General features: G+C 43.3%; 2 protein-coding genes and 1 long non-coding RNA gene across 3 annotated transcripts; 2 read left to right on the plus strand and 1 right to left on the minus strand.

Moving 5' to 3' along the window:
* Positions 1 to 253: 253 nt before the first annotated feature.
* On the minus strand, positions 254 to 738 carry LOC141547902 (uncharacterized). The gene is made up of 2 exons (XR_012483661.1): positions 689 to 738; positions 254 to 596 (listed from the first exon to the last, which is right to left on the minus strand). It is a non-coding gene; the product is annotated as an uncharacterized LOC141547902 (long non-coding RNA).
* A 57-nt stretch (positions 739 to 795) lies between these two features.
* C6H20orf141 (chromosome 6 C20orf141 homolog) lies at positions 796 to 5,927 on the plus strand. The gene is made up of 3 exons (XM_074276567.1): positions 796 to 862; positions 5,301 to 5,546; positions 5,636 to 5,927. Exons 1-3 carry the CDS (start codon positions 840 to 842, stop codon positions 5,850 to 5,852), a joined length of 486 nt encoding a protein of 161 aa, XP_074132668.1. The 5' UTR covers positions 796 to 839; the 3' UTR covers positions 5,853 to 5,927.
* A 1,514-nt stretch (positions 5,928 to 7,441) lies between these two features.
* Positions 7,442 to 14,241, plus strand: TMEM239 (transmembrane protein 239). The gene is made up of 3 exons (XM_074276566.1): positions 7,442 to 7,511; positions 8,678 to 8,776; positions 13,618 to 14,241. Exons 2-3 carry the CDS (start codon positions 8,706 to 8,708, stop codon positions 14,117 to 14,119), a joined length of 573 nt encoding a protein of 190 aa, XP_074132667.1. The 5' UTR covers positions 7,442 to 7,511; positions 8,678 to 8,705; the 3' UTR covers positions 14,120 to 14,241.
* The last annotated feature ends 226 nt before the right edge of the window (positions 14,242 to 14,467 follow it).

Below are 14,467 nucleotides of genomic sequence, written 5' to 3' on the forward strand. Positions count from 1 at the left end.
TATATTCATCTTCTTATTCCTTAAATATTATTACTCTAGGCAAACAAAACAAAATAAAAAAATTAAGTTCAAACAACTCTCCTGATCACTGAACCGAGTGTCCTAAGCTACATACCTGAGACTTGACTACCTTGCTGATAAATGCCAGTTCCACAATTAATTCACATAGCAGATTGTTAATCCGTTTATCCAAGTGAACAGCAAAATAGAAATCGGAGAAAGTATACAAAGGACCATATGTACCACATAATCTAGCCTGAATGAATTTTTTTGGGGAGAAGGGAAATAATTAAATTCTCTCAACTAAGAGTGAAGAGGGCCAGATCTCACCCAAAGGCAAATTCCCTGAAGTTTCTAGTGTAGTAAGCTGGGGAAAGGGATATGATCTAGTGCCTGCTCCTCTACATGTTGACATCTTCCTAGAGTTTCTCCCCCTTCAGAAACTTGAAGAGAGTCTGACATGAGAATTTTCTCCTTTGAAGCTAAAATCCAGAAGACCAGGATCTCTCTTCTCTCCAGTTCTCACCAGGGCAGATGAGTACCAAGACATTAGTCTCCAGTCATGAGGAAAGTTCCGTACAATGGGCCCTTTGAACCTAGGGTTACAAATGAAACAAATGGATCATGGAAATCTTCTTTCTATAATCTTTCCCACTCCCCCTCTCTCATTGCCCAGGACTGAGCATACTTGTGGATCCAGCTGGTGCAAAGAGAATTTGATCACAGCTATTATGTGTATGTAGGGTGTGTGTGTGTGGGGGGAGGATGACCTCTGGAGCAGCCCCCTGCTCTATATGTCACAATGCCTTTCCTCTCCCCTGGCAGTGTACGTCCCCAGAATGGCAGGCCCGATAGGGAGGAGGTGAGGAGTGGGGAGGTTGGGGAGGGAGAAGAGGAAAACAGGACTTCACAGTAATGACTGTGTTCCAACAGAGCTAGCCAGATCTTGCTTGTTCCCTGTGTTTGGCAAGGAGCTAATCTGGGGTCTCTAGGGCTGCCTGCCATGCAGGTCCCAGCTGTCTTGAGTTTATTGTTCTCTTCCTAATAACTTTAGTCCTACTCTACTTTGGTTCTGACACTGACACCCATCCCTCACTTCCTCACCAGAGTTCTTGTCTCCCCATCTGTGGTTCCTCCTTCAGAACTCCCCATTTCCTCCTGTGTTCCAAACCTCTTCTGATTTGCCCCAGAGATACTACTCACAAGGTCTCCAATTTTCCATCCTTCTTTCTCTTATCTCTGCTTTTTCATCCTTGTATCTCTATCCCTTTCTCCTTACCCATGTCTTAGCCCTCCCTGCCTCCCTAGCCCCATTTTTCCATCTGTCTCTTTCTCAGCCCTGTCTCCCTCATTCCTATCTTCTCATCTTTGAGGCAGCATGCTATAATGGACAAGATACTGACTTAAGATTCAAAAGAACCTGAATTCAAGTCCTGCTTCAGGAACTTACTAGTTATAGGATTCATTTTCTTCACCTATAAAAGAAGGGAGTAGACTTGATGACTTCTAAGATTCCTTTGATTTCTAAAACTAAGAACCTACAACTAATGATCTTCCCATCTCTGCCTTACATTCCCCACCCCTATTCATCTCTCCTCCTTTCTCAAGTTATTGTTTCCATCTCTTTTATATCTGCATCATCCCCTTGGGCTTCTCAGCCACATTTTATGTTATTATTTCTCTCTCTCCTCTTAGATATCCTTTTTTGACCTGTGTTTTCCATGTTACTGGTTTCTCCTGGCTTTTCTCTTATCTCTTTAATTATTCCTCCATCTCAGACTTCATAAATAGAGATTTGGTATCCAGATTATGGGAGGGAAAAGCCCTTCTGGACAATTTCCTGGACAATGGAGTTATTGGATTCAATTCTGGGCAACACATTTCAGGAAATGAGCCATTCACTGGTTCCTTATCTTCCTTTTGCCACTTATGCCCAAGTTTCCCCTCATTCTAATCTAAGTCCTCTTCTTTCTCTCTCTCTCTTCCTTGATGATTTTGTCTACTTCTGTAGTTCCATTATGACTGTCTCTGTGTATATAATATATATTTGTACAGATGATACCCATATCTATACTGTCATCCCTGATAGCTCCCCTGAGCTCCAGTCCTGCTGGCAGAGACATTACTAGCAATTTTTGCCTTGGGAAAGTGTTATGAAATAACGTAACATCAAATCAGCTTTCTAAGATAAATTTGGTTGTCAGGGAACAGACCTAGGATACTAAGAAGTTACTGCTGAATAGACCACTGCCTGCAGGGGATGTTTACCTGAGATGCAATAAAAGCTAGAAAGCTGGAGAAAGAGGCTGCATGGTAACTTACTATTTTAAATCATGATTCTTACTAACAAAATACTAAGAACCATTATTTCTATGTTCCTGAATGATTACTAACGTTATCAGTGTCTAATAATTTGCACCGTGGGGCAGAATCTCAGTCACCATGCCCTAGTTATATGTCTCTTCCTTTTGGACATTTTCCACAAGGATGTTCTTGTGGCAGATCAAACTCAACCTTAAATTCTAACCTTCTCCTCAAACTCTGCCCCAGCTCAAGTGCTCCATTGTTATCCAAAATGCATGGAGATACATCAAGAAGTGATGAAGACAAACTCTTGTCCACAAATTCTCCAAACAGATCTAGAAAATGTATCTGGCTGGATCCTGATGGGAAATTCCAGAAGAAGTCACAGTGAGTTCTTTCTCCATCCCAGATTGGTAAAAGGAGACAAAACCCAGAGGTCTACGGATGCTAAGGACTGGGTCATGGCAGGAATACACTCCACTCCAGCTTCCAGGGGGAGGCTGAGCACCAGGGTAAGAAAAGGTTGCAGACTTATCAGGGCACTAAGAGACCCATACTGGGTCACTCTGATAGGGAGTAAATTGTACCTTTGTCACCCACTACCCAGTTCTGGGTCACAGAACCAGGGCAGACAGAGGAATAACTGGAGCAGGAATCCCAGACCAAGGAGAAGGCTGACAATTCTGCCATTGTAAAACCAACAGTGCTTCCCAACTGGCTGGTAATGACTGAACCCAGCGGCAATCTACTCTTGTACAGATCCAAACTCGGGTCAGAACACGCAGAACTCAGGTGTGTGTGTGTGTGTGTGTGTGTGTGTGTGTGTGTGTGTGTGTGAGGGGGGGATGACAAACTTTGTCCCAGATCAAACCACTTTGGTAGCATTGAAAGCTTTCAGGTCCACAGTCTGTCCCTAAGATCCTGGAATAACAAGCCACTATACCCCCAAGAAAGCAGCAACAGGACCAGTCTGGACCTTCCCTGCAGAAGTGTGGCAACTCTAATATCAAGTCTTAAGTCAGAAAGTAGGCTGGAAGAATGGGCAAAGAAGCAACGAAAAATAACCCTACCATAATGAGCTGGTATAATAGTGGCAAGGGTGCTAAGATACAAATGCAGAGGGAATGATTCCAAAGTATCTACAAACAATACCACACAGAAAAACAAAGTTTGAGCAAAAAACTCAAAAGAAAAAATTAGGGAGTCTAATTAGACAATTCCTGGAGTGGCTCTGTTACATTTTGGTGATCTTAAGAGAAGAATGGAAAAAAAGAGAGAAAAAGAAAAAGTGTGGGGGAGGAAAAGGTTAGGAAAAATTATCACACATAATTAGGGTGCACAAGCAAATATACTTCAGCCTCTTTTGTCAGAACTGATTAAAGGAAGAAAACATGTAGAGTTAAGTAGAGAAATTTCATCGACAAAGAAAAAGGAAGGAAAGGGAAGAACAGAGGGGAGATTAAGGGAGGGATTATTTCTAAGCAAAAGCAGTTCTAAGGATGTACCAAAAATATTTATACCTCTTTTTTGTCCTATTAGCTAATATAATAGGTGTGAGATAGTACCTCAGAGTTATTTTAATTTGCATTCCTCTAATAAGTAGTGATTTAGAGCATTTTTTTTATTTGACTTCTTTGTTTGAAAGCTGCCTGTTCATATCATTGGACTATCAATTGGGAAATGATTTTTTTAATAGATTCTGCCATTGTAATATTCTCTTCTCTTCACTCACACTCTGTAGTTCAAATCCTCATTCCTACTATTTGTCTCTACTCTCTCCCTCTCTATCCTTCACAGAGCTACCACATCATATTTCTAGTGGACTAGTCTCTTCAGGCCATTCCCTTGTCCCCAAATCTTTAGTAGCTTCTCATTTTCTCAAAGTAGGACATGTATTTCTGACTCCAGCTTTCAAGATTCTATAATCTGGCTCCAAAACAGCTTTCCAGCCTTATTTCATACTATTCCTCATTCCATACACTGTGTTTCAGGGACGGAGTGCCTAGAGTGGCCATTCTCTCACCACCTCAACCATTTTCCTACTACAAAACTCAACTCTTGGACCTCCTCTTTCAGGAAATCTTCTTTATAATCTCTTCCCCCTCATCCCCAGGATGGAACAAGTCATAATGTTTTTATACCTCGATTTCCTCATCTATAAGATGAGGATATGCATCAGACTCAAAGAATCACTAAGGTCTATCTGAAATGCTATTATTCTATATTGAATTCTCATCCCTGGATACAACTTTTGTGGTGTATATATTGATGTCATATTGTTTTCCTAATGAGTGAGGGACAGTCAGGAGGGAAGAAAAGAATTTGAAAATAAAATTTAAAAAAAATGAATGTTAAATATATATTTTTAACATATTTAACATGTATTGGACTACCTGCCATCTAAGGGAGGAGGTGGGGGGAAGAAGGGGAAAAGTTGGAACAGAAGCTTTTATAAGGATCAATGTTAAACAAATTATTCATGGATATGTTTTGTAAATGAAAAGCTATAATAATGAAAATGAATGTTAAAAACAATTTTTAAAAAGATTATAAGCTTCTTGAGGGCAGGGCATATGTTCTCTCACCAGGGCTTAGTGCAGCACTTTGTACATGGTAGATGCTCTATCTGTATTTTTCTGTTGGATTAAGTTGTCTCCCATATCTTATTCTCTCATCTCTTACTCCTCCGTTTTTCTCTTCTTTATATCCCTATCCCTACTCCCTTATTATTCTGACCTGTTCCACATGAAAGATAAATTTTTGGTAGGGAAAAAAGAAGCAAAATAAGAATGGAGCAGTTTTCCTTCTCTCTCTCATCTGTTATTGTCTCATTCTTCCTCTGAACTCCCTCTTTTCCTCAACATAGATAAGAACGCCTGACTTGTTTTGTCTTAAAATTTTCCCTAGTTCTCTTTTGGATTTTCAACTTCTTTACATTTTTTTAATGGAACTATTTTGTGTTTATCCTCCCTTATCTATTCTCTCTCTTTCCCCAGGATCCCTGTCAACACAGATCGAATGGGTCCAGCTGGGGGCCGGAGCCTGGAAGCTGGCGAGGGTCCTGAGCTTTTGGAGGGCCATGGAGCACCTTTGAGGAGTTCACTCACATTCTTGGATGGGGCCCTGGGCCTTGGTATACTCGGACTTGGTGCTCGCCTGGTCCTGGCCCTGGCTGGTCCAGCCATGATGCTCTTGCTGCTATTTCTGATGTTGAGTTTCCTGATGTTTGATCTTTTGCATGGGTAAGGGGCTGGATCTGCCTCAGCTCACCCCAATTTCTGGGACCTTGTGCTCTGACCTCAGTCTCATCTTGGGTTTCCTTTCCTTCTAGGCCCCAGGATTTGCCTCTGCCTCAAAGACCAACTTTTAGACCCCTTGGCCCAGGAGGGGGTGGTGAAGGCCCTCGCTTGCAAGAACCACTGCTCCCTCCTGTCTTGAGCCAAATCTTGGATGGATTCCTGCTCTTCACAGGCCTAGGTCTCATCTTTGGGGCTCTGATGCCCTTCAGTATCTTTAGCCTTATAGTCAGCCTACAGGCGCTGGCCTGAAACAAAGCCCTCTGTTCTCTGGAAACCAGAAGGCTTTAAGAGCCTCCTCACCAAAATACACGAGGATTGCCCAAATTCTGCCTCTGAATTTCCTTTCCAGGTTACCTCTAGGCCATCCTATCTAGGCCCCACTAGGCTTGGAAAGAAAGCCTCAAATTAGTTCCAGAGTTTGAGAACAAAAGGCTCTGGAGTCACAGTGGACTTTAGTCTACTTAGTAGCCTAAACCTTGGACCTATAGGTCTAACCCCAATGGTGCTGCAAGGAACCTTCTGCCATACAATTAAAGCCTTAGGATTTATAATTCAAAAAAGCCTTCAGAGATCATTTGGTCCAACCCTCTCGTTTTACAGAGGAACAAATTGAGAATGGGAGAGGCAAAGGAATTTGGCAGTACCCTGTAAATAAGAGGAAGAATTTCATGAATTTTAAGGGTCTATGACTTTGGGGCCATGGATCCATGGTTCACTAATCTTATCCTTGGCTTGGACAGTCCGAGGAATGGATGGTTAAGGAGAACAGTTTGATGCAGAAGCTGGAGACAGTACTAGCTCTGGTTTATGATCTGAGGAGGATCTGGAGAGATAATTCTATGGCAGTTTCTTTAGCACACTGACTAAATCAAGAAGGATGTAGGTCAGAACTCAGGCAGGCTTTTTGGCCAGGAAGTGTTTAGAAACTAGGGAATTAGGGGGAAGAGGGAAATTGGGTCGACATGACTTTCCTTGGAGAATACAAAATCACAGAGCAAGGAAGAAGCTTAGAGTTCTTCTAGTTCAAACTTTTCATCTTAATTTTACTAAGGGGGAAACTGAGGCCCAGAAGTATTGATAGAATACAGTTTCTAAGAGAAATCTGGCAGTAATCCTGAGGTCCTCTGATCTTAGAGTGCTATTGTTTGAATAATCAAAGATTCTAAAGTCTTCTGGCCTTAGGATAGATAGTCCTGGCAACATTACTGTCAGATAGGTAATTGTTGGTTAGTAATAACCAAGTTCCTGAGACAATATGAATAGACCACCTCTCAAACCTACCTGTAAGCCATAAAATTAGCAAATAAGTAATATGGAACTCTGGTCTCTCTAACTTTGTCCTATACATTTATCTTCTTTCTCCAAGTTCTTTACTAAATCCTTTTGGAAATTACTCCTCTTCGATTGGCATTACAATTACAATAAACTTTGCCCCTTGACTTGGAGATGGGTTCGAGACTGCAAATTCTTTTGAGATACCTCGCGACACCGGTCTGCTACTCCAACCTTTTGGGATCTCCTTTTTGAACCTCAACAGAATCATTACAGTACCAAGCTAGATCATGGCCCAGAGAACCCCTTCTATCTGGAAGCTCCTGACAATATCTTCAGTGGCAAAAGACTTTAATTTTTTAAAAGATGTTTTATTTTGTTTTTGCCAAAGAGTATTGGTCCCTGGGCCCCAGATAAGAAAAGAAAAAAAGAGAGGGACTGGAGTCTGAACTCCGAGGTCCAGTGAGCTCTGTTCTCTCTGGCTCTGTCCTACCCCTCCCCCAAAGCACGGGTCACAATGGGGCCCCTGGGGTAGGGTGGAGGTGGGGATACCAGGAGCCAGGCTGCAAGGGTTCCTTCCCAGCTCTGCATAGGGAGCTGGCGGTGGCGACATGACCAAGGCTGTTCTGCTGGGAGGTGAGTCTAGCCCCACCTTGGTCCCGTGTACCCATCCTCTCTATGGTCCTATCCCCTCTCCTTTCTCTTCGCCACTGTCTCCATCTATTTTCTGTTTCCATCCTCGTTTTCTCTCTCTATTGTCTTCCAGTCCGTTGTCCTGCTTTTTTCTTTTGTCCCTTTCCCTTTAAACCAGAGGAATGCTGTAGGTATGTAGGTAGATCTAGTTTCCAGGAAAACATTTGACAAAGTCTCTTATGCAACCCCTTGGACCAACATGGAAAGACATGAGAGAGATAAGATGGTCAGATTTGGAAAAGGGGAAACTATAGTCCTTCTGAACTCTCATTCTCTTGACATTTCCTGTATACTAATAGTATAATAATAACAGGTGGCCATATGTTTTCCTCACCTTGACTATGCGACAGGCTCATCTTTTCCCTAGTTGTACATTTCTCTTTTATGTAAAATTTTATTTAGTTAGTTTTCGATAATATTCTGGACTCTGGAGGGATAAAGAATTGGATTCTTTGTCTAACAGCATTTGTAAGAAAATGGCTATGGAACTAGGGCTTGACCCGGGCCAGTATTTCCATGAACCTGTCTGTCATCTTTGCCCAGATCAGTATGGTTCAGTTGGGTTTGTCACCAGCCACTCAGTAAGCATTAATTAAGCATGTACTATGTGCCCAGCTCTGAGCTATCTATGGATATTAAGAAAGACAAAAAACAGTCCTTCCCCTGAAATAGTATACAAGTTAATGGGGGAGAGTGCAGGCAAATAAATATGTACAAACAAGCTATGAATGGGATAAAAAAGAAATAATTGAAAATTAAGGGGGATGTGGGAAGATTTCTTGTAGAAGCTAAGATTTTAGTTGGGTTTTAAAGGAAGCCAAAGAAGCAGAGATGAGAAGAGGAGGGAGATATTCCAGAGACTAGAATACAGTCAGAGAAAAATGCCTGGAGTCAAGAGGAGAGGAGTATCTCTTCTGATATCCAGGAGACCAAGCCATTGGATCAAAAGGAGGGGGCCAGCCTCAGGGTGTAAATTATAAGACTGGAAAGGTGGTAGGGGATAGGTTTTTAAGGGCTTTGAATGCCAAAGGAGTATTTTTGTAGTTGATTGGAAGTCACTGGAAGTTTATTGAGTAGGTAGGGGTGACATGGTTAAACCTGTATTCTAGGAAAATCATTTTAGCAGCTGAATTGACGATGGACCAGAATAGAAAGAAATTTGTGGAAGCAGACCAACCAACAGATTATTGGAATAATCCAGGCATGAGGTAATATGAGTCAATACCAGGGCGGTGCCAAAGGAGAGAAGGCACACTGGAAGAATGACTGGGTGACTTTCTTGTCTTGAGGGTGGTCACATCTCTCACCAAAATGGGCTCTAGACTCTTCCTAAACCTAATCTGCACTCTTCGGAAGAGCCATGGGCTCACTCTAGTTTTTATTCTGAAAAACTGAATTTAGGCTACAGTCTTCCCAGCTTTCTAGAAGTCCTAGCTCTTGCAGACCTCCCTGGCCTCCAAGATCTAATTGCATGTTTCTCTTGTGACACCTTTTATGCAGTTTCTCATGCAGTTTTTCTTTTATAATGACATTTTGTCTTGTTCTTGCCTACCATGTACTCCAGAGGCTACATAACACAAGGATGTGTTTGTGTGTATAAAAGGCCTGAGGATGTTAGTGGTTTCATAATCAAAAATGTGTCAAAAGTATTTTATGGCATCAAAACAAAATATTGTTGAATTCAACAAACACTTAAGTAGCATTTACTGTGTACGGCAAGGTATTGGGGAAACCTAAGCAGAATTTAAAAAGTTGCTACTACTTTAGGGTGAGGGATGGATATAATATGTAAATACAATGAAATCTGAGGAGAAAGAGAGCAATCATAACCTGAAGAAATAGCAAATGGTCCATGTAGTTTGTGGCTCCTAAAATGACCTTTGAAGAGGAAGCTAAAAATTTTGAGAGATGGAGACAAGGAAGGGAGTGTATTCTAGACATGAATGACAATTCTGTATAAAGAGCCTAAAGGAAGAAGATGGAGCTCAGAGAATAGTTAAGCTGTCTTAAACTTCATTTATAACAGGAAGGGATAAGTTATTTCTGTCTTCATCATAGACTACATCTGTGATGACTGCGTTCAGTTCTGGGTACCACATTTTATGAAAGATATTGACAAGCAATGTGGTTTTGAGGAATAATTTATATTATGTTATGAATGGGAAATTGCTTAGAAGTAGCAGAAAATAAAAACAACTCTTGAGTTTTCATCTCACATCCATCAGATTGGCAAAGATGACAAAAGATAAAAATGCTAAGTGTTGGAGGGACTCTGGGAAGACAAACAGGTGAATGCAATTGGAATTTTGGATCAGTCCAACCATTCTGAAAAACAATTTGGAATTAAACTAAAAGAGTGACTAAATTGTGTATATCCTTAGAACCAGTAACATTATACTGGTCAGATGCCCAAAAGATGCCAAAGGCAGAGGTGGTTATATGTACACAAAAATAGTTATACTAAAAACTTTAATAAGACCTGGAAAGGCCAGGTCCACTGATTGGAGAATAGATTAATAGATTGTGGTATATTAAGGTAGGTGAGAGTATGATCTATCAAATGTGATGTGAAGATTTATAAGATTCAGAGCAAAGTAAATAGAATCAGGAAAACAACATACATCATCATCAGAATGGTAATGGAAAATAATATTGAGAGATTTCAGAACGTTGATCAATTAAGTGATCTATTATGCTTACACACAGTACAGGTAAATCAAGTATGCAATCTGTCTCCCAGTGGAAAGAAGGAAGACAATAGATAAGTCCAGGACGTATAAAATTTTAGACGTTATCAACGTGTAGATTTGTTTTGCATGCTTGTAATTTTTTTTTACAACAGAGGTTTCTGAAGGGAAGGTGGAATCATTGAGAAGTGATAGGGATGCAAAAAAAAAAAAAAAAAGGAAAAGTACATCAATAAAAGTTTAAAATTAAAATTAAAGGGGCAGGTAGATGGTGCAGTGGATAGAGCCCCAGCCCTGAATTCTGGAGGACCTGAGTTCAAATCTGGTCTCAGACATTTAACACTTCCTAGCTGTGTGACTCTGGGCAAGTCACTTAACCCCAATTGCCTCAACCAAAAAAAAATTAAAATTAAAATGAGAAGTGGTATAAAGGATATTATAAGAGAGATCCATAAATGGAAAGGTAGATGGGCTGGTCCATTCATGAAAATGAATAATCTGTCTACTCCATTGCTAGGCACACAATGTCACAATAGCTAAAGGAAGAGCACCCTCCTCCAATGTATTGAGTAGACCACCTGGGAAGAACTAATGGGAAAGTACATGCAAGTCATATAGGACAAATAGATAATAGACTGTGATATGGACAATTGGAGAAAGGACCACATCAGAGTGTGATCAGAGATTCATCCAGAATGGCTAAGTTTAGAGAACCTGAAGTGGAGGGTGACCAATGTGATTAAGGGTCTTGAAACCAAACCATATGAGATTTAGTCGAAGGAAATGGGGAAGACAGAAGAAGATAGGACTTAGGAAGAATGGGAATAGCTGACTTTATTTGAAAAGCAATCATGCTTTGCTTAACCCCCAAATAAGAAACAATGGGTAAAAATCACAGGTTTATTGAGGCTCAATTAAAAAAAAAAGACTTACTAAAATTAGAATTATCCAAATGTGGAATTGACTGTCTCAGGAAGTCCTAATTAGAAGTCTTCAAGCAAAGACTGAATGTATGGCCATTTATCAGGGGCCATAATTCTCTTTACAACATCATTTATCAGGGATGTTGTAAAGAGAATTATTTATTATTCAGAGACAGTTTGGCCCCCTGAATCCCTTTCTAGCTCTTATATTCTATGATTCTATTGCCTTCCCAAACCCATCTTCTGTCTCCTTCTCAGGTTCATGCTTCTATTCTCTTGATTTGCCTCCTTTCTTTTCCCTTTCCTTCTCTTGTTCAATCCCCTGTACATCTCTACTTTTTCCTCCTGGTACTACTTCCCCAGCTCTTATCTCTCTTGACCACTTTTTTTCTGTTTTATTCTTTGGTTCCTTCTTTGATCTACCCCTTTCCTGTGCTCCCCCTTCCCCCAAAAAAATTACCTTCCCTAGTTTTCTTATTCTCTTCTAACTCAACTTTGGTAATGACATGCTGGTATCTCAGAATCCACTTGCTTTCCTAGAGCAGTTTAATCAGTTTCTAGGAGCCCAACACACCATGGATGGAATTCATGGAAGAACAGCTAGTGGGGAGTTTCTCCTTGGGTTTTCCCCACATTCTGACCTTTCAGGGAACAAAGCCCAGTAGGAATCGGACAAATATTCCAGGAATGAAGTACCAGAGCAAACTTATATTGAGAAGCATAGACAATGGCTGGATATTACACTCAAGTCTACACTTCCTTCCTCCCCTTCTCTAATGACTATTTTCTATCCTCACCTACTTTCCCAGTCTTCTGGGAGCTGTTTCCAAACTTCTGCAAATCTGCAGATCTGTAGCTGCTACTGTCTCTGCTGATATAGGTGACTCAGGATGCGACCTCTCCCTGCCTCAGTAGATAGTTCCTGTAGTCTACTCTGTTCCTAAACATTCAAATTCAAACATTAGTCAGAGTGCTCAGAGGAGAGCTTTCTCCAGATCTCTGGTTTACCTGGGATGATGGGACACTGGAGGAAGAATTATGAACTCTCAACTTTACCTCAGTAGCAGTAGGGATCTGGGGTAGTAATTCTAGGTTAGAAGCCTACAAGAGATAAAGCTCAGTCTTCAGTCTTATTTTCTTAGGCTTCATAAGGCCACAGAGAGAGAAAACCAGGAAATCTTTGCCCTGGGCTTCAAAGTTTTTACTTTCCCTCCAAATTCTCCTTTCCTAATCAAATTCTCTCTCCTTTCCTCCCTCCTCCCCCCCATCTCTCTGTCTCTGTCTCTGTCTCTGTCTCTCTCTCTGTCTCTGTCTCTGTCTCTCTCTGTCTCTGTCTCTGTCTCTCTGTCTCTTTCTCTGTCTGTCTGTCTGTCTCTCTCTCTCTCTGTCTCTCTTTGTCTCTCTCTCTCTCTCTGTCTCTCTCTCTCTCTTCTCTCTCTGTCTCTCTCTGTCTTTCTCTCTCTCTCTGTCTCTCTCTGTCTCTGTCTCTCTCTGTCTCTCTCTTTCTCTCTCTCTCTGTATCTCTCTCTGTCTCTGTCTCTGTCTCTCTCTGTCTCTCTCTCTGTGTCTCTGTCTCTCTGTGTCTCTGTCTCTCTGTCTGTCTGTCTGTCTGTCTCTCTCTCTCTCTGTCTCTCTCTGTCTCTCTGTCTCTCTCTCTCACACACACACACACACACACACACACACACACACACACACACACACGGGCCTCTAATGACAATTGTTCCCACGTGAGGATTATGCAAGCCCCCTCTAATGACAATTGTTCCCACGTGAGGATTATGCAAGCCCCCTCTCAAAGGTCCCAGCCAGGGGTCAAATGGTGACTTCTTCTCGGTTGGCCTTGGCAATCCGCCCCTCTGCCCCGAGGGTCCGGCTCCCTGAGCCCCCTCCGCTCTTTGTGTGTCAAGAAACTAATGAAACTGCTCCCCCTCCTACCCCTTCAAGTGGGCAAGCTCATCATTACCCGAGGATGGCATTTCATTACCGGAAAGTTCTCTCCCCTTCTCCTTTCCTAGCTTTTCCTTCCTTCCTTCTCCATCCTCTCCCAGGACTCACCATTTTGGGATAACTTCTTGTGGAACCCTGGACACTTTGGATGCTCAGGGGGTATTTTAGGATCATTCTTTATGCCTTGGGAACAACCCCTTCCCAGCCTCTATTCCCCCTAGGCTGTAGATTTGTCCTCCTTCGAACGTAGTGACTCGGGGATCATTCAGTTCTCCCTCAGACAATTTCCCACCGAAGCTTTGGATCCTTCCGCTCCCGGTGGATGCTTTGGGATCGTTTCTCCCTCGGTACTCTGGCCTCACGATCTGCTCCCCGTAGTTTCATCAGCGTCAGGCTCTGGGATCTGCTCCCCTTAGATCCTTTCGCGACCCCCGTTTGCCCCACGGGGTGCCGGGGATCACAGTGCCTCCCCTTCCCCCTTCCCCGCAGGTGCACCGGGTCGATGCAGCGGTCCAGGACTGAGGGGGCTACGGACGAAGCGGGGGCGGGAGAAGGCCTGAGAAATGAGTGGCCGAACTGGGCTCTGTGGAGAGCCTGGGAGCACTGGTGGGAGGGCCCAGGCGGAGCTCGGCGGCGCTGGGCCACCTGGTACTCCGGGACCTGCTGGTGGGTGCCCCTGCAGCGGGCCCTGTGGCTGCTTGAGTCGGGCCTGTACCTGCTGCTGTCCCTGGGCCTGTGCCATGCTCTCTTCACCACGGGGTGCCACCTGCTGCGCTCGCTCTGGCCGGTGGTGGCCGCGATGTGGAAACATCTCCTCCCCGCCCTGCTGCTTATGGCCTTGAGCGCGCTGCCGGCCCTGCTTTTTGCGGCTTCCTTCCTTCTGCTGCTCTCCACCCTCCTCAGCCTGCTGGGGCTACTGACCGGCATGTCCCGGCCCGGACCTGTCATCAGCCTCAATGCCAGCCTCGACCCTGGCCCCAGGCCCATCTAAAGTCAAGGGACCACCATCTGCCTCCTAACACTACCCCCAATTCAGCCTTGGCCTTGAACCGTCCTCAACCCCATCCAATACAAGGGACGGGCCTTTGCCCCCTGCCACCGCCCCTTGCCTGACCTGTCTGCTCTGTCTGGGTTGGATTCAGGAGTTCCCGTCGTTCCTTTTCCTCCAGCCTCCTGTCTGCTCTGGCCCAATCAGTCCCAGGAGTCCCCACCCTGCCCAGCCTCTAATGGCAGGACCTAAGCTGTATTCCTGGTCTTTTCAGTCCCACAAGGCCTGACTGCCTGGATTCCCACCCATACCTTGACTAGACCCAGGAGCCCAGAGCCCTGAATTTGGAGT

Source organism: Sminthopsis crassicaudata, chromosome 6, assembly GCF_048593235.1.
Source record: "Sminthopsis crassicaudata isolate SCR6 chromosome 6, ASM4859323v1, whole genome shotgun sequence".
NCBI classification, from domain to species: Eukaryota; Metazoa; Chordata; class Mammalia; order Dasyuromorphia; family Dasyuridae; genus Sminthopsis; species Sminthopsis crassicaudata.